Source organism: Xenopus tropicalis, chromosome 8, assembly GCF_000004195.4.
Source record: "Xenopus tropicalis strain Nigerian chromosome 8, UCB_Xtro_10.0, whole genome shotgun sequence".
Lineage (NCBI taxonomy): Eukaryota > Metazoa > Chordata > Amphibia > Anura > Pipidae > Xenopus > Xenopus tropicalis.
The window spans coordinates 41,510,198-41,530,192 of record NC_030684.2 but is presented as its reverse complement, the minus strand read 5'-3'; the positions used below and the strand labels follow the sequence as shown (position 1 = coordinate 41,530,192).

At 39.3% G+C, this 19,995-nt stretch overlaps 1 protein-coding gene across 1 annotated transcript in view; it reads left to right on the top strand.

Moving 5' to 3' along the window:
* The window catches only part of ar (androgen receptor (dihydrotestosterone receptor; testicular feminization; spinal and bulbar muscular atrophy; Kennedy disease)), a 167,668-nt gene that overhangs the window by 85,394 nt on the left and 62,279 nt on the right, over window positions 1-19,995 (top strand). Inside the window, exon 2 of the mRNA XM_002941842.5 lies at window positions 9,167-9,318. Within this exon, the coding sequence (XP_002941888.3) occupies window positions 9,167-9,318 (152 nt within the window). The remainder of the gene's footprint in view (window positions 1-9,166; window positions 9,319-19,995) is intronic.

Below are 19,995 nucleotides of genomic sequence, written 5' to 3'. Positions count from 1 at the left end.
ATGTTTCTGCTTTCCACTTTATTGGGCTGAGAACATTTTGGCTGAGCAGAGAACCAGAACATGAAACTGCTGCCAGGAAAAAACACAAATGTAGAAGACACTGGGTCTTCTATCTGAATGTCTCAGGTAAAGTACATTGGTGGAGAAAGAGTCCAAAAGCGGGCTTTCTCTCTCCTGTTCATGAAAACTGGTCTAGGTTGTCATGTTAAGTAAGAACTATTAGTAGTATTTGTACAGATGGGAAACAGGTGCAAAGATTGCTCCATTTGTAGTGATCTGTGGCTCCCATATAGCAAATACCTGATTGGCTGCTGATTCAAAGCAGATATCTGATTGGGTGCTATGGTTCACTAGACCTGGAGCCAAATGCACCTGTCAATACATTACGCAACGTACATGTATCCTTCCTGCACACAATACTTGCCTCACACATGTTGGTTTGTGGCCTTTAAATTCAAATATGTGGGAAACATGTGCAAATCCAACTGATTTATTGCATTATTGCATTGCCCAGTGTGTGCTGCCTTCTGGTGCATTGGCAAGTACATCAGGCAGATGGCAAACCCAGGGGGCTATATTGAATTGTGGATGAAATGTGCCCACAGAATTTTAACACTGACTGGAGGGTAACTGCATCCATATGGGGTCATTGCCCTTCCGGCATTGAAATGTGTTTGCTCTGCAGCCAGATTCCAGTACAAAGTGAATCTGTTGTAGTTGTCTTTCGCCAGGCGTATTTATAAAAGCACCAAAGCGCAGGGCACGCAAGGCAGAATAAAAACCACCTGTTTCTTTAAGTATTCCGTGTCAGGCAAGGATAGGCACCCTTGAGCAATCCAGCTGTTGTGGCACGAAACTGTAACCATCCGTCCATTAGCAATGCTGGCACAGGTATTCCAATCATTGGATCTGAGTAACAGCGCCAAAGGTTGCCTATTGGTGATTGAGGCTTTTACTGTGTTTTTTTAAGCAATTATCTGGGAGCGGTATATATTAAGCTAGTGATTTTAATTAAATTTTGGATTTGCTGCCAGCATTTGTTTTGAATTAACTGATGTCACATTTCAGCTTTGTTTGAAGGGTAGCGTAACACATAATTGCCAAGCGTCCCTACATTCAGGGACTGTCCCCTAGTTTTCTCACTCTGCCTTAAACATTTTTTGCCCCTGACACTGGGTTTTTAAAGCTGACCAACCTTACAGAGGTATTTAAAGGATCTTATGGCTAGATATCAGTTATCAGTGCCTGCTCTAACCTTATAGCGTTAAGGTATAGAAAAGGAGAACCTAAACAATCATTGTTTGCTATAATAATAAATAACAATCATAAAATACAGTAATCATAATTTTATTATAGTTATAATGTATATTATAATGTAGAATTAAGCATGCTATCTATAATGGATTTGGCACATCACACCCTTTTTTGCATGCATTTCTAGTGCATTTCACAGTGGCAAAGTGTCCCTGGAAAGATGTTGGTGCCTGCTAAACACAAGGTTCACAGTATCTCCCATATAGATAAGGGATGAGCTGACTGCTCTAGTTTAATCCTACTTTCGGTTTATATTAGTAACAGATTCAAACACTAAATCTCATTGCTTAAAGGTTTCAGTATGCCGTTGTCGTTCGTTTTTGTAAAAGATCTCCCTCGTCTGCAGTGTTCTTGGACCCAACTGCGGCACCATACTAGAAGGGCGGATATTGCTGAGGCTTGCTGTTCTACACATTACAGGCTTTATTGAGCAAATCAAGTACATTAGCACCTTGCTGCCCATTAGAGCCTGTAATAGACAGATGTGGTCCAGGACAGCAAATTTAAGCAGAACCCAACCTGCTAGCGTGTTGCAGTGGTACCTTACATAGTCGTTCAAGTACTTTCTCTAAGTTATTTGGATTAAACCATGTATTCAAAGATTGTCCCTTCATAACTTTAGAATCAAACAGCTACTGTATCAAATACTATACAAGCAGTGCAAGCCTATACTGTATATCAGTCAGTTCAGGTGCATGCTGGACCCTGCTTTTGTTTTACTACAGCCATTTTTCTTCATCTAGACGTTCTTGTTACTAATCAACCCTACATATTTGGTATTTGACAGACTTCTTCTCTTAATGGTTAATTCCAAAGGTAAAACCTTACACTGACCTATTATCAAAATCTTTCAGTAGATTCAGTTTTATGGTACACAAGTCTTTCTTTGGAATCCAAGCAATTGCAGTAATACTGTAGCTTTGAGTGCAAGCTCCCTAAAGAGCCCGGTAATATTTTAGCTTGTCACCTGAGCGAGCAGTTTTAGTATTTGAGAAACAATACTGTAATCTGATTTATCACTTGTTTTAGAACACATACCTTGATTTGTCTTTGAGAAAATGCCTTTTTCGTTCCCCTGCTTATTTGTTCAATGTACTGATGCTTCTACAAGCTAACTAAGGAAACCATAAAATCTCTTCTAAATATACAACTACAAATTTCCCAAACTCTTCTGGTGCCAGAACGCATGTGGTCATAGTGCCACAGACTCGCTGGCACCTGGGCCATTCATGAGTATTGGAGCATTTACCTGGCCCAGACTTTACTCAACTATGGTGAATAAGGAGTTTAACACATTAGCTAGCATTCAATCAGAGTTTATTTAAAAAGATGCTAATTTTGGTTATAATAGCACTTAATCATGGGGTATCAGTCTCTCCATTCTATAGAGATAATTCTGTTCCCTGCATTGCTCTTACTGTTCAAGTACAGCCTTGGGGCCTTATTCAGAGAAAGGGTTGGCACCATCGGCATTTCCTCTGTCACCCCTGGTCACCATTCTATGTCAAACCTTTTGGAAAACAGCCATTGTCCCTAACCATTCCTGTGCCAGAAACTACATGGAATATAATTGATTCTGTGCCAGGCTGTTCAGTTACCCCCCGAGGATAAACGGACGTTATTGTCCACAAAAATGTTACGCTTCCATTCAAAGAAAGGTAGACAGGCATTGTTGTATTATTTCCCTATTCCTATTGAGAAGAATGTTGCCTTACATCCAGATTAATTAATATTATTTTAAGTAAAGCAAAATATAATAATGATATATTAAGACTGTCACCCCTTCACCTCCTAATTGTGGCTCTCTGGTCATTAAAGGGGCCAAACTATTTAGAGGAGTCAGGGGCTGTGGTGCCAGGAGGCTGCTGGCAGAATGAGAAAATCAGATGGTCCGCTTGAATGCTTTTATGGGCTGCTGTATGACGATTATTTATTTTCATTCTTTTCCAGTTTACTTTACTGTAATGGCTCATTCTGTGCCAGACACCTGCAGATCTTTCACAAGATTAAAAAAAAAATCTTAACCTCTTAGCAGCTGTACATAATAGGACAGAGACGGGAACCAGATACATATGATCAGTGACTTCACATATTCACTGGCGATGGCATCATTTTGGGTCCAAACATATAGTAGGTCATCAGACGCATGGGGGTGCTGTAAATGTTGGTGGGCAGCATGCAAGTATCCCCATAATAATTGCCATCATGTATTACTCTTCCAAAGCACCAAATCTGCCAGTTTATTTAGAAGTGAAGGGGAGCCACAACTGTTATGATCTTTATGGAATAAGTATAACAATTGCCCCTTGGTATCTATTTGGTATCTATCAATTTGGTTGATGGGCCGATCATTCGGATACCTGGAAATATCACCTTGTAAATGAGTGCCTTAAGACTTAAACAGTGCTGAACCAAGTAGATTGTCGAGTGCTGAACCAAGTAGATTTTTATTACACACCCAGTCACTTGTTTTATTTTTTTCACTGGAGTAATACTATTGAATCATGAATTTTTTTAATTGTGTCACAAATCAGGCCTGGGCTGGTAATCTTTGGATTGTGGCAAATGCCAGAGGGGCTGCTGTAAAATGCCATAGACAGTCACTGTGTAGTGGGCCGATGAGGGTTGTTTGGGCATCAAATTTGGGTACTTCAAATTCAAGGCCTAGCACAAATCATTGCCTTCAGTGGTGTTGTTTTGCAGTCTTTGGGGGAATGCCTCTTGGCAAAACAGGTAATATTACAAGTGAGAGAGCAATCAATATTTTTGTTGTAACTGCTGTAACCTTTGGACAAAGCATCTACCAACAACGAAAGATTTTTTTTTTTTTGGTGATAGTGTACTACCGTCTATTTGGGAGAGATGCTAAGAGCATCTAAGGCTTCAGAAATGCCTCTCTGAGCTGCACAAATATCGAGAAATTATTTGAAAGCACGCTGCAGTGTGTGCCCTTATTAGTTTTCATCCTTTCAGCTGACCCATATGAAGTTCTATAAGGTTAGTGCTACAAAAAGATGGTATGAATGGAATTAGTAGTGCGAGCAACATGATACCTGAGTAACAAGCTACTCTGTGGGCATTTCCTAATATATAAAACTTTGCTGAATGAAATAAATGTACAGTATGTATTGTTTCTACAAAACTTTAGTCTGGGTCTTATTGGTTTTGGGGCTGCACATTGCAGGCCCTTGATTATCACTTGGCTTGGTCACAGAGAAGTGGACCTATTTTTCTCATGGAGAGGATTGTCTTTTAATCAAAGGATTTATGCTAATAGTGTAAACCACTTAAGCGCTCAGAGAGGGGCTGCCAACCCCTCCAAGTACAGTAATTCTGGCACTGCCACTTAGCTTCTGTTTAGCAAGATGCAAAACTTCCAGCGATGAAATTCCTCAATGGTCTGGCTTGCTTACTAGCTGGGATTCACATACTGCACATAGGACACAGGTTAGATTGTTGATAGCTTGGTGATACTTAACCCCATGCTTAAGGGTTAAGCATGCTTAACCCCAAATGACAAACCAATTGGAGGCACCTCCTAATGAACTAAACTTTCCTGTCCAACTACAATTTAGTGTAAAGAAACATTTCTTTAAAAATAAATTTAAAAAACTGTATATTTTAGGCACAATATTTGGGTCCAGCTCTAGAAAGCTGAATTGGTAGAATGGCAGGGAGCAATATCAGCATTTACCCTAGTAAACAAAATAGGTGTGCAAATAGGTGTGCGCCGAATTCATAATTTTTGGACAATTGCCAAATCCTTCATGTGGGTGTGGGCGAATACCAAACCTAAAAAAACTAATTTGCCTATTCAAATTTGAGAAAGATAAATTAAAATGCCTCATTGTTGAGCATTTGGCAGTCTAGAGCTTTAAAGTACATTATCAGATCCCCCATGCTCAATCTATTAGGGGGCTGCCATATATGTGCAGCAGGAGTCTGTTACCATTAGAAGCTATAACCGACAGGCTGAGAAGGGACAGCCAGGTTGGCAAAACAGTCAGATTTAGGTAAAAATTACTTACAGAAACAGCCCTATCAGTGAAAAACGATCAGCATGACCTATAGGTAACTATTAATGTACATTCATTATTTAAAGCAGGGGTCCCCAACCACCGGGCCATGGGCTGTGCTGAACCGGGCCACCTCTGCTCCCAATTACTTGTGATCCCAACTCCCTGATGCGTTACACAGCCATGACAATAGCTATGCGAAGCCCAGGAAGCTTTCTACTGATTACAACAAGGACCAAAGTAATTTATTAAGCTGTATGTAATAATAATATTAATAGTAAAGTACATAATATAAAATTTAACTAGCACTAGTTGCGCCGCACCCCCCATCCCTGGTCCTTGGAAAAATTGTCTTGCTTGAAACCGGTCCGTGGTGCAAAAAAGGTTGGGAACCACTGATTTAAAGAGTAGTTTTTTGTGTCAATATCACTTTATTTGGTTCAGATTAACATAGTATTCTCCCAATATTTGCTAGAATTTGGACAAATGCTAAACCAAATCCTGGATTCAGTGCATTCCCTGGAACATGAATTGCTGCAGACTGCATTATTTTCTTGGAATTGCATTTTTCCTTGGGGGGGGGGGTTGGGTGGGCTTTTCATTCTAATTATCAGTATTTAAATTTCTCTGAGTATTACAGAAAGAATAAAAATCACTGTAGCTCAGAAATTTTCTTCCACCGTGAAAGTCTTCCAGGCAAATACAGCAGGAAAGTCCAAAGTCTCTCTTGGCGTATATATCACAAGCAGCAGAGGCACAATCCACTTTCTGAATCTTTATGAGCTAGAAGTGAAGATTAAATTGCTCATGAAAACAGATCAGTACTTGATACACATTTACCCAGCAGGATACATTTTTCCTCGTAGATGTCTACAGTTTGCGGCTTCTTTCAGTGGCGAGTGATTGAGTTACCGTGGAATATTATGCGTCCTAGTGGACTCACAAACCTGCAGGGACATATAATGAGTTTAATATATACATGCTGTGCTTCCATGTGCCGTGTTGCACCAAGGGTTAATGATGCCACTAGAGGGATACCTGTAATAGAAACCGCTTAAGCCTTGAACTATTTGGCAATCAACTGTTCACGGTGGTAATTTGTGTATTGTGCCAAACATGGCAAAGCTGTAATTATCAGGGAGGAAATGCTGCAACTGAGCATGATGTTAATTAGCTGTGATTGGATCTGAAAGCCTGTTGAATAGCATCTTCCAGTTATCATTAGGGATGAATAAGTGGCTTGCAAGCATCAGGCGTGCAGCGAAGGGTGTGCTGTTTTGGTGCCACTGATTTATTTGGAAAATACCCTTTTGAGAAAATAACCTGGTTTTTAAAAGCTCTCCAGCAAGGTGACTCTGAGATTTAAGCACAACCGTAGAGCCAAAAACTAATGTCCAAATGCACTTTGAGGCCCACAAATCACCCCAGGCCTCTGCAAACATTAAAATGTTACTCATTACAGCTTGGCAATGCCTGCAGTGATTTACATTCGTTTTTCCCGTCATTTCGCTGTCTTCAGACGTCTTTCTTATAAAAGAGATACGGGAGGTTATGCTAAGTACTGCCTTAATTTGAATTACTGGTGAACTTCTAGTGGCTTTAATACCTGTTTTGTTGCTAGAACTGGAAAAAAAATACTGAATTAATATAAATCTCAGAAATATTTAGTGGGGTTTGCATACCTAAAAGCACATTTTACTAACCAGTTATGAAGTTTGAGGACAGTAAATGTTTCATATGTGTACTTTTACCAAAGCCAAGCAAAGCAAGCATTTGTGTTGATCTAGCCACTAGAGGGCAACTTTTCTTTGAAAAATGTTTTTTATATAAGCGTCATAGGTATCGGTATGGCATCCTCCACAGAGGTACCACCTGGCTGGCATTTTACTGGCCTGGCAGGTAAAAATGATGCTTGATGTTATCAATAGGGAAAAAAACCAAAAAATATGTGAATGTTAGATTTTGAGAAAAGTTAGCAACCCTACCTCCACTTATGAACACTAATATATAGATGGAAAGGTCAGAATGTAATAATAATAATAACAAACCACTACTAAGCATTCTTAAACAAATAAAGTAAATACAATACCTAATTAATGATGGAGTATTTGGGAATTCAAGTAAGAACAGCGACACCCAATGTAACTTCAAATAATCAAGTAGTCAGCAGTTATACCCTCTTGGTTTGGTTCCTTGGATCTTGGAAACGTAGCTGAGTTTAGGGAGTTTAAGACGAAACACTACTGCTCTTGAGAGAATGTTCTGCCTAATTCTTATTTTTTCACTGTTGCATATGTTTTGGAGGTTGTCCAGGAGGGAGGTTGTCGGTACGAGTTGCCACCTGAAAGTTCTAAGTGTTTATAATTCTTGAATTTTGCCTTTCTAACCTGTTAATTAATCTTGAGCCTTATTACTAGGATGAGACACCCCAGCTAAAGATAGCAGGTTCATTTGGGCCTGGATTTTCTTTTATTATAATTATGTATGTTTATTTTTTTTTATTAAACATTTATCCTGTTCATTTTCCAGTTCGTTATTGACACCATAGTGCAGTTTCTAGGGACAGTGACCATAGCAAAGTAAATAAAATAACCACAAATATAACCAAGATCAAATTGTCTTAGAATACAATAGAATACAATAGTACAAAATACTGAAATTTTATGTGAACGTGAAGACAACATGGAGTTTGCAGTCGGATTTTTGTTGGATTGTGAAGAAGAGAATCAAATATGTGATCCTAGAGTGATGCATCCTTGAGTTTTCAAGGAAAGATCAACTCTAGAGGGATTATCAGAGGAGGAAATAGTGAGGCGCTATAGGTTAAATAGAGCAGCAATATATGGCCTGTATGAGGTACTGGAGCCTTATCTGCAGCCACTAACACAGAAGCCATGCTGTTCCTGGCACTGTCAAAAAATATGTAACCGCAAGATAAAAAATGACAATAAAATCGCTTCTTAAGTCAGACAAGTGTCCTTTTTATGATCGATCGTTAATTCTCCAAATATAAGAAGTGATAATATTTTTAACGCATGCTAAAATAACCTTTTGTGAATCGGCCCCAAGGCCTTAACCCAATACTTTTTTTTAACAGGTCATGGTATTCTCCGGTGGCTTTTAATACCTTAAAAGTGTAAAGTGTAGAGAACGCTATTTCTTATGATTCTTTAGTATTTCTTTAGTATTACTTAAGTTCCAGTAAAAAGTGCACCGTAATTGACATCACCAATATGATCAGATACATCAAGTACATAATCATCTACATTATTAAGGGATGCTCATATGAATTCTAGCACATTTTGATACTTAAGGCTAACTTTCCATTGTACAGGTGTGTTAGTACAGGTATGGGATCCCTTATCCGGAAACCCGTTATCCAGAAAGCTCCGAATTATGGAATGCCCGTCTTCCATAGACTCCATTTTAATCAAATAATTCAGAATTTTAAAACTGATTTCCCTTTTCTCTGTAGTAATAAAACAGTACCTTGTAATTGATCCCAACTAAGATACAAATAATCCTTATTGGATGCAAAACAATCCTATTGGATTTAATTGCAGTTTTATTGATTCTTTGGTAGACTTAAGGTATGGAGATCCAAATTACGGAAAGACCCCTTATTCGGAATACCCTTGGTCCCGAGCATTCTGGATAACGGGTCTTATACCTGTACCTATTTTGAAATAAACTTTTGTTGGAACAGGAGTTTAGTTTTAATGCATCTTTGTCCGAAATGGTCTATAAAATAAATGTGCTGTAGCCATTAGTTTAGGTCTTTATATTAACATTATGTTGTCAACACTTTCAAGAGCCTACTTTTTCCATTCTTACAGGCTAGAAGGAGGCAGAGATCACCTGCTGCCCATTGATTATTACTTCCCACCGCAAAAAACCTGTCTGATCTGTGGAGATGAGGCTTCTGGCTGCCACTATGGGGCCCTGACGTGTGGCAGCTGCAAAGTCTTCTTTAAGAGAGCAGCTGAAGGTAATTTCTTTTTTTTTTTAGAAACACATTTATTCCCACAGTGTATTCACAGTTGATAACTACAAACAGTAAAAAAAAAAAAAAAAAAAAAAAAATATATATATATATATATATATATATATTAATTTTGAAACATTGTTTCTTATTTAGCTTGCACATAAATATACATACAGATGCAGCAGGCTTCAAAAACATCAGGCACCTCAGAGCATTATTTTTACACTGGCATCTAAGGGTAAGGGTGCATCACTATAAGCAGCTGCTTACAAAGTACATTTATATGCAAACTGCTTTACGCCTGTTGGCACTGTGCCCTTGGTACTTCATTTGCGCTTCCTCCATCTCTATTTTTCTATGCCACCTTTTGATCTATTTAGAAATTGACATTGTGTTTTTTTAGACTTTTTTTTTGGCTAACATGCTTTTAACTTAGCAGACATCTTTATATTATTTGTAGGTCTAAATGTCAGATTCACTTATTGATTCTGCTAAGAGGGTATTTATTCTATTTTCCTCCCACTTGTAGTTGGTGACACACAAAGCTCTGGAATCTTTGCAGTGCTACTTCCAAATTACAGGGGTGCTTTGCCTTTATGATAACTTTTAGTATGTTATTTTGTAATTGGTCTTCATTACTTGTTTATAGTTTTTGAATCATTTGACTCTTCTTCATCTTTCTAGCTTTCAAATGGGGGTCACTGACCCTGACAGCCAAAAAATCTGTTGTTCTCTGAGCTTACAATATTATTATTATTGTTACTTTTTATTCCGTCTCTTTCTAGTCATTTCTTCTATTCATATTCCAGTCTCATTCCAACCATGGCATGGTTGCTAAGGTTAATAAGACCCTAGCAACCAGATAGCTGTCAAAATTCCAAACTGCTAAACAAGAAGCAAAATAACCTGAAAAACCACAACAAAATATAAAGTAAAGGTGAACAACCCCTTTAAAGTCTTAACTTCTTGATAGTCATACGTAGGTATGCTAATAGGACTCAAGCAACAGCATTACAGATGTTTGTGGGCCAAGTAAAAAAACACTATCCAGCATAATATGTTATTGAGTGCACCTGATTATGTAATGGGAGTGAGCAAATGTGGCACCTTAGATAACACATTAGGATTTAGGCAAGAGCGTTAATCATAAATTAAAGAGCCTGTAACAATTAAACAGTTTAACATGCTCTAAGTAATGGCCATTATAAAGAATATTACCTATAAAGAATAATCAATTGTAGACAAGATGGAAATCTTGTCTCCTTTTATCCCACATTCAGAGATAGTATTACACAAAGCTACCAGCAGCTGCCTTTCTATAGTATTAACCGCTGAACCAAGTCTCGGGGCAGATAAATGTCAAGGTGGCAACCCTTCCATTTAATAAAGGTTAAGTTTTATGCAGCGTACTATTCCTGGCTGTTACGGCATTAGCCGATGATCACGGGATTGATAGAAAGTGTTTTTCATCGAACACGTTCTGTTTATAGCTGGTGTCATGAAAAGAGAACTGTTATTAAAACATTAGATTTTTGGGGTCCTTTATAGTGTCTCAGTGCTGTGGTAATGTAGAACATTGTAGTAGCTTTAGGGCACAGTACTCATGACCCATATTAAATCCATATTAAATTAAATTGCCTGTGCACTCTGTTGATTCAGGTGCTGTTACTATAGTGCGCACTTCAAACACAATATCAAGCTATAGGTCTCTCTGATATGTTTCAAGTCTTAGCAGTTTTGTTCCCCCCATCACTATAAAAGTTTTCATATAAACATTCAAGGATCCGCTGGAGAGCCAAGCAGTGCAGTAAAGTCACTACATGTTTTGAACCACATGGGTCCAAAACATGTAAATTGCACCAAAGGAAGGATTCTGCTATTTAAACACATTGGTCATTTATGTGATAGGTGGACAGATTTTAAACATATATATTATTGGAAATCTGCCAGATCCCAGAGCAGTTTAGAAGACCCTTCATGTTGAGAATATGGACAGCAGTTGGGTACATGTGGCAGGACTTTTTATCATGCTGTAGCATGAAATTAGAGAGTGAGAACTATAGGAATATCTTACTTTATATTTAAAGTTCTTGTTAGTTGTAGATTGTGTATTGCTTCTTCTGTGGAGGGAGAAGTTAGAAAATGCCTTAGCAGTGTGGAAGGAAGTGGCTTCTGTTCAGGTAGGCACATTTGGGAACCCAGAAATTCCTAAAAGCCAGATAGGTTCCACATTAGTATAAAAGAGAGGCAGGAAGAAGATTATATCAGTTTTCAGAAGATTGGGGCAAAGTGGATATTACTGGAAGCCTCTGGATTGCACATTCATAGTAGAAGGAAGTCCTGCAAATAAAGACAAATTAGCAGTAGGACTAACCCCTATGTAGCTCAGTTTATCAGTGAAAGATAGGAATAATTAGCAGAGCAGAATCCACTTGACTTTACACTATATTGTATAGTCAGAGGGTATTAATTCCCACAGAGTACTAACTTATTAAAGAGAAAATGTGTATACATTTTATGAAGAGGGTTTTGTTTTTCCATGCATTAAAGTAGCATTAAAAGAGCATTAAAAATCTGTTTAGGACCAAGGAAAATCTGTTTAAGACTAAGGAGGGAGAACACCTGTTCTAAAGCAAGTAATATAGTAGCTTTCATTGATTTTTATAAAAGCAAAGAAGGCGTATTCTTGATACATTATACATTGGCTGTCATACCAGATAGCAAAACAAGTATAACATATGCTGAAAATAAGTTTTGTTTTTTCAGTTATAAAGCAGTGACAGGGAATAGTCTTACTTTCACTGTACAACCCCACTAATTAGCGTTAGCTTAAATAGTGACAATAAGCTCAGTAACAACAAAGCCCTCTTACCCCTTTCTGTTTTGGGTTACAGATAAGCAGACGTCCATTAGGCACAGTTAAAAAAAAAAGTTCCTCTAACCTCTGAATAAATATTATAGTGAGGATAGTGTAATGCCCAGGGTAAATGAGTAAAGGTGGCCATATGCGGGCCAATAAAGCCTGCTGAACTGAGTTAGAAGCTCATTGGCCTGTGTATGGGGCCCCTATATGGTTCTTGTTTCTCTAAGTGCCTACCTAAATGGAAGCCACATCCTTCTACACATAGCTAGGGCATTTCCTAACTTCTCCCATTGTAGGAGAAATGATACCTTCTACAAAGACCTTTTTAAATATATGATATTTCCCTGATGTCACTCATGCTACAGCCCCCCCGATTTAAACTCTTTCCCATGGACCTTGCCAAATGAGCAGATCTTTACACGTTTGACCAGTTTAAGGTAGTGTAAAATAAATGGATATATATATATATACTGTATATATATACTGGAACAAGGACAACACTCCTAGGATTTAACGAATTGTGAGCAAAATATAAATGGAAAAATAGAAAGGTTTATTAGTCAACGTTTCAGTCTTACACAGAAACCTTCATGTCGAGTGAAAAAAAAAACCCTTTTGTTTGTTTTTCACTCCAGGTGAAGGTTTCTGTGTGATTTTTGCATTTACATTTTGCTCATAATTCTTTAAATCCTAGGGGTCTGATTTACTAATCCACAAATCCGAATGGGAAAAATGATGCTGGTGTGTCTGTATTGCCTTCTGGCATAACCTCAGATGACCATTGCATCACACGCAGGGGCAAAGGGCCTTCACACAGGGGAGGAGCTGTAAGAGCTATTTCAGGGCTGTAGAGAACTAGATAAGTTGAATACATCTGGCAAGAACTCAAGGCTGTCTGCTCATCAGATCCAGCCAGAATACTGGAGGCATCAGCGATTTCCTCCCCTGCTCCTGACTAAAGAGTTCAGCATTATTTAGATAGTTTGGAAGTTATGGTCTTAAAAGTTTTCAGCATTTGAACTTCTATGTCCTCCTCTGTGAGACAACACATATTATTATTAGATTCAGTTAGCTTTTTCTGTTATCTAGAACCTCAAAAAATTGTTAGCGAGCCCCTTGGCAGCCCAAGCATCATTCCTAAGGATGGAGTTCCAAGAGACAGTGGAAAAAGGTTGCAATTCCTTAGATCCAATCTTTGATGCCTTACAGTGCAGCTTGTTCATTGTTCATCTTATTTAGCTCCATTTTGTTCACCCTTTTTTGCACATTATGCTGTCTAGTTGCTATGAATCGGAGTTAGCCTACATAATTACCTCCTACTTGAAATTACATATAGGATATTGTTTTCCAGTCCCCAAGCTTGCTTGACCTGGAGACTGATTCTTGTTTAGGACAGTGGAAGGCATGGCTGCCATTGAAGTCCAACACAGGGAAAAAAATATGTAGTGCGGTACAGTAGTGCCTTTCCCTCACTAAATGTAATTGTTTTGCTACTACTGCCCTTCTACATATCTAAGGAGGAGAAGAATGAATGACAACTTTCCCGATACCAAGTACTAATGGCAATCCCCATCTTTAAGACTAGGGGGCTGATTTACTAACCCACGAATCCGACCCGAATTGGAAAAGTTCCGACTTGAAAACGAACATTTTGCGACTTTTTCGTATTTTTTGCGATTTTTTTCGGCGTCTTTACGAATTTTTCGTTACCAATACGATTTTTGCGTAAAAACGCAAGTTTTTCGTAGACATTACGAAAGTTGCGTAAAATCGCCTGATTTTTTTGTAGCGTTAAAACTTACGCGAAAAGTTGCGCCTTTTTCGTAGCGTTAAAACTTAAAAGGTGCAAAGTTTCGCGTAAGTTTTAACGCTACGAAAAAAGCGCAACTTTTTGCGCAAGTTTTAACGCTACGAAAAATCGCCAGATTTTACGCAACTTTCGTATTGGTAACGAAAAATTCGTAAAGGCGCCGAAAAAATCGCAAAAAATACGAAAAAATCGCAAAATACCGATCATTACGAAAAAAACGCAATCGGACTCATTTCGACCCGTTCGTGGGTTAGTAAATGTGCCCCTAGGGTTTCCATGGGGGATGGATCAGGATAAGGGTTCTTCCTAAAGCAAAATAGCCTACAAACGTTGAACTTTGGACATTCTTCTCAACAAATCGTCTGTGCATTTGGATCCCAGAGAATGTAGCTGAGTCAGAAGATTAAGATAAGTTTGATAGTTCTTCTAGGCTGGGTAATATGCTTGAATCCCTTCCTACTAACCTCTGACCTCTTTGAAAAGAAATGAAAGATGGCAGTGAGACCTTTGACCCTTGTTACAGAGATGAGTGGATGCAAAAACTCTGTTACAGATTCAGAATCTATTAATAAACTCAGCTCTGTCCCATTTGGCAGAGCATTGTTATTTGGCCGAGAGTTCGATCATCTGCTGAATAAATTAGGGGAAGAAAATAAACAAGATTCTCTGTAGACCATATTTTTCAAATCCCACAAACATTCCTTTCATGCCTACTAGACTTTAAAAACTGATGAAATTAGTGAAAGAGGCCCCAAAGCATCTTCCTTAATACTAAAGTATCTTTCCTTTCATGCCTACTAGACTTTAAAAACTGATGAAATCAGTGAAAGAGGCCCAAAGCATCTTCCTTAATACTAAAGTATCTAATCTAATTAAGTATAATGTAATTTGTGCTTGAAAACACAATTATCCAGAATTGCATTAGAAAGCTGGGCTACATTCCTAAATTACCCTCAAGTTGCAAAGGGTGGTACCCTGGTATAGGGAGTTGTGTGAGTGGGGGGTGCAAGCTAATTCTAAATCTGTCAAAATCCAAAGCTCAGTTTTTGCCAGATTCAGGAGCAGGTTGCGTCATGGGTCAGCACCCATAGCATAACATTCCTAAATCTTGGTAAACCACTTATCTGGCAAGCCTTGTGTTCCTTGGCTTCTAGAGAAGGGGAGCCATATCTGTGCGAAAGTTGGTTTCTTCTGAACCCCTTCTGTTTTCACACTTGAAGTCATAAGTCATAATGTCACAAGGAAAAGGCTGAGGTTGTGCTTATTCTTTGGAATCCTCTAGCTTATTCTGCCTACAGCATGAAATTGGATCATCAGATATTCCATTTGTTAGAGAGTGTTCTTAAAAATTGCTTATTCTGGGGATACCCTTTAATCGCTTTATCCCTGCATTCTGTATTTATTTCATAAGCATTTCATTTTATGCATGTGCTAGAGGGTGGAGTAACCTAACACGTAAGGTAGGAAAGTAAGAATTTTCTTGAAGAACTAGTGGACTAATGCCTGACACGAGGAAGAGTAATACTTTATCTAAAGCAACAGCCTCTGTGCCAGAGGGGCTAGCAAACTGCTGTGCTGAGATTCATTGCATGGCTGCCTGGCTCTTTGTACTTCAGTCTAAACAAGTTAAAAGGAACACTGGCCAGTGCATCAGTGGCTCATTTTGTGCATCAGTATGCAAGACCTACAGCACAGCAATGATACGGTAAACACTGTACCAAACTTGCATGAATTTACTTTTATGCAGTAACTAAATGAATGTAACAACATCACCAATTTACAGCTTCTTGTCATTTATGATGCACATTAAGGCAATGCTAAGTATAAACTGGACCCAGTGTTCTGTGAGACACTATAATATTCCTTTTTGGACTAACAGCACACAAGGCAGTTAAAGCTGGCAACACAAACTGCTCTGTGCCATTTGTACTGAGATTAATAGTCAAACACACGAGAGTCAGTGAAAGTGATACTATTAGAATAGAGGAAAACTGTGTTTTTAATCAGGCATCCCCTGATGTTGGTGGACTGCAAGGCTCAATATGTATTAACCTTGGATTGAGTAACCTTGGCAGCATCTGCTTAATAAATAGTACTTTATTTTCTCATTACAATATGCTTAATCAGGATGAGCCTCTTCTTTGTTACCTTCTGTTGCTCTTAGAACTCTCAGAAGCTGCCATAAAGGAATGGCAACTGAATACACAGATTTTCACTTTTACAGATAGACTTACTATTGTATACTTGCAACTCGCCATAGCCAGGGGCCAGATATCATGGGGCAGGTACTAGGATGCTTGTTTTTTTTCCACTGCCCACCAATTGCCACTAGGGGTGGACCTTGCCAATTAAGTAAAATGGGGCCCTAATTTTAAAACATGTCTAAATACACCATGCTCCTAGCTGTTATGATCAACCCACCATAATCTTTACAATCTCTGGCCACTTGAGGGGCCACAAATCTGAACCACTGCATCACTGTTAAATAGAGAATTGTTAGATATGACTGAAGATTAGTGCTGTATTATTTTAAACTCAGCTACCATGTTAACAGTTGGAAAATAACTCATATACTAAGCCAATATGGTCATGATAGTAACACTGGCATTAACAACTATGGTAAATTAAATTACAGGGTACCCTTGCCCCTTGGCTTCTGCTGTGCCCCAACTCAAAAGCCTGACTCAGGAGCATATAGAGAAAAGCACTATCAATGATATTGGTTCATCCATGTACTTGCAAGTCATTTATAAATGAGCCCCATTTGTGCCAAACTGCAGAGCTAGAAGTTTCCATATGTTTCTGCCACCGTAATGGATTCCTTTTACATTAGTTTAATTTAACTGTGCACTGATATGATCACAGTTATAAAACCAACAAGCATATAGTTATTATTATTTATATAGCGTCATTGTTTCCTGCAGCGCTTTACAGAGTAAAGATATTACAGTTACATATACAGACAAACATTTCACCACAATAGATGCACTGTAAGGGTTGTGTATTGTTTGGAGTCAGTAGTGGGAGATCGGGAGAGCTTACAATCTAAGACACACAGAACTATATCTTTTTATCTTATATGAAATATTCAGACACATAGCCTGGGTATGTGATCATAACATAAAGGCTGAAGCTGCACTAAAAAGACTCCTACATATTTCTAGGTCTTTATGCCATGCAGTTTGCACACTTTTCTATGTGCCAATTTCTGATCCTGTCTTCGCTTTTCCTGGACATTCCAGCAGTTTGTAAAAGGACCAGGTTTCCCTGCTGGTCAGAAATTTCAAACAAGGCTGAAGCCAGCAGCTATTTTTGCATGTGTGATTTCTGGGAGTTAGGAAGATGTCTAGGGTTCCTCCTATTAAACACAAGGGCCAGAAATCTCAATTTTTTCCTTCACCTTTAGTGTAATGTACAAGTATATATACATGCAAACATTCATTTTTTTTTAATTGCACATATTCATTCATTAAGTGTTTTATAGGAAAGCAACACTTCACTACCCTCTGTATACTATAGGCATGCACTCTGTACAACCCTTATTACAGGTATGTACTCAGTACCACTCTTACTGCAAGTATGCACTCTGTACTACCCTTACTGCAGGTATGCACTCAGGGCCGGATTTAAGTTCTCTGCGCCCCGAGGCCGCCCCCGCCCAGCCCCCCCCCCCCGAGTGCACATGCGCAAACGCGCGGCGCCCTCTCCCCCCGAGTGCGCATGCACGATCAACACGCATGCGCAATCGCACATTTAAACTCCCATACGGAGCAGTGGGGAGAGGTCCCGACTGCTCCGTATGGGAGCCAAATTTAAAAATTCTGTTGCGGCGGAGCGGTATGCCGCCCCTAAACTTGTGCCGCCCTAGGCCCGGGCCTTTGTGGCCTTTCCACAAATCCGGGCCTGTATGCACTCTGTACTACCCTTACTGCAGGTATGCTCTCTGTACTACCCTTACTGCAGGTATGCACTCTGTACAACCCTTACTGCAGGTATGCACTCTGTACTACCCTTACTGCAGGTATGCACTCTGTACAACCCTTACTGCAGGTATGCACTCTGTACTACCCTTACTGCAGGTATGTACTCTGTACTACCCATACTGCAGGTATGCACTCTGTACTACCCTTACTGCAGGTATGCACTCTGTACTACCCTTACTGCAGGTATGCACTCTGTACTACCCTTACTGCAGGTATGCACTCTGTACTACCCTTACTGCAGGTATGCACTCTGTACTACCCTTACTGCAGGTATGCACTCTGTACTACCCTTACTGCAGGTATGCACTCAGTACCACTCTTACTGCAAGTATGCACTCTGTACAACCCTTACTGCAGGTATGCACTCTGTACTACCCTTACTGCAGGTATGTACTCTGTACTACCCATACTGCAGGTATGCACTCTGTACTACCCTTACTGCAGGTATGCACTCTGTACTACCCTTACTGCAGGTATGCACTCTGTACTACCCTTACTGCAGGTATGCACTCTGTACTACCCTTACTGCAGGTATGCACTCAGTACCACTCTTACTGCAAGTATGCACTCTGTACAACCCTTACTGCAGGTATGCACTCTGTACTACCCTTACTGCAGGTATGCACTCTGTACTACCCTTACTGCAGGTATGCACTCTGTACTACCCTTACTGCAGGTATGCACTCTGTACTACCCTTACTGCAGGTATGCACTCAGTACCACTCTTACTGCAAGTATGCACTCTGTACAACCCTTACTGCAGGTATGCACTCTGTACTACCCTTACTGCAGGTATGCACTCTGTACTACCCTTACTGCAGGTATGCACTCTGTACTACCCTTACTGCAGGTATGCACTCTGTACTACCCTTACTGCAGGTATGCACTCTGTACTACCCTTACTGCAGGTATGCACTCTGTACTACCCTTACTACAAGTATGTACTCTGTACTGTTTTAAGCAACATTAAGATCCATTATCCATAAAACTCCAGGTCCCAAGCAATACATGCTTTACCTGTGCCCTCACCTATACCAAAAAACCTAGCAAACAAATGAAAATGAAACCCAAAACCCAAATGTAGTCATCTGCGTTTGCATACATTTTAGCCCTGTTGGAAAATTGCCTTCTGCATTGGCAGTAACAATAGAGCAAGCAACCCTGTGACTGCTAGGGCTCCCAGAACTCCAAAGGGGCCAATAGGGATTATGACATAGTGCAATTTAATATATGGGGATCTTTGGAATGTTTTGGGGCACAGCAATTCCTAGTTATGCTAATGGCTATTTCTCCTTTATCAGGAGGGGATATTAATGAATGCCTGCAAAATATTTGAAGGATGCGTGTATATTTCATTGCAGTAGAACAAATGAGCTTGTCCAGCAACTCACAGCCCTTTGTTTTGCTGCCGTAAGGGGGTGGGATTCACTTCCTTTCCACTGTTAGCTAATGAAATAAACATTGCATCCGTAAGAGAGTAATCATACCTTGCCTTATCTCATATATATCAGGTTACCAACTATGTATAGTTTCTCTGCTTGTCCTATTACCGGGTGAAACCCAAACTCTTTACATGCATAAAGTCTAGTTATGCTTAAGGGTTAAGTGTAGCTTTGTATGCTCTGCATGCCTGAATAATCTCTGCTTTTATAGGGGAATTCCTAATAAAATATTATAAAAACAGTACCCAGGATTTTTTTTTACCTTTCAAGCCTTAAGCTTTTCTTTAAAGAAATACTGTCATGGGAAAAACATTTTTTTTTTCAAAACACACCAGTTAATAGAGCTTCTCCAGCAAAAAAAAAATATTTCTTATATTGAATTTTGAAATTTCACACAACCGTGTGATAAACTTCAGTCACACTTTACTGCAGAGCTGCAAGTTGGAGTGATATCACCCCCCCTCCCCTCCCAGCAGCCGATCAGCAGAACAATGGGAAGGTAGCAAGATAGCAGCTCCCAGAAGGTATCAGAATAACACTTAATAGTAAGAAATCCAAGTCTGGCTTGGGACTCCTACAGTT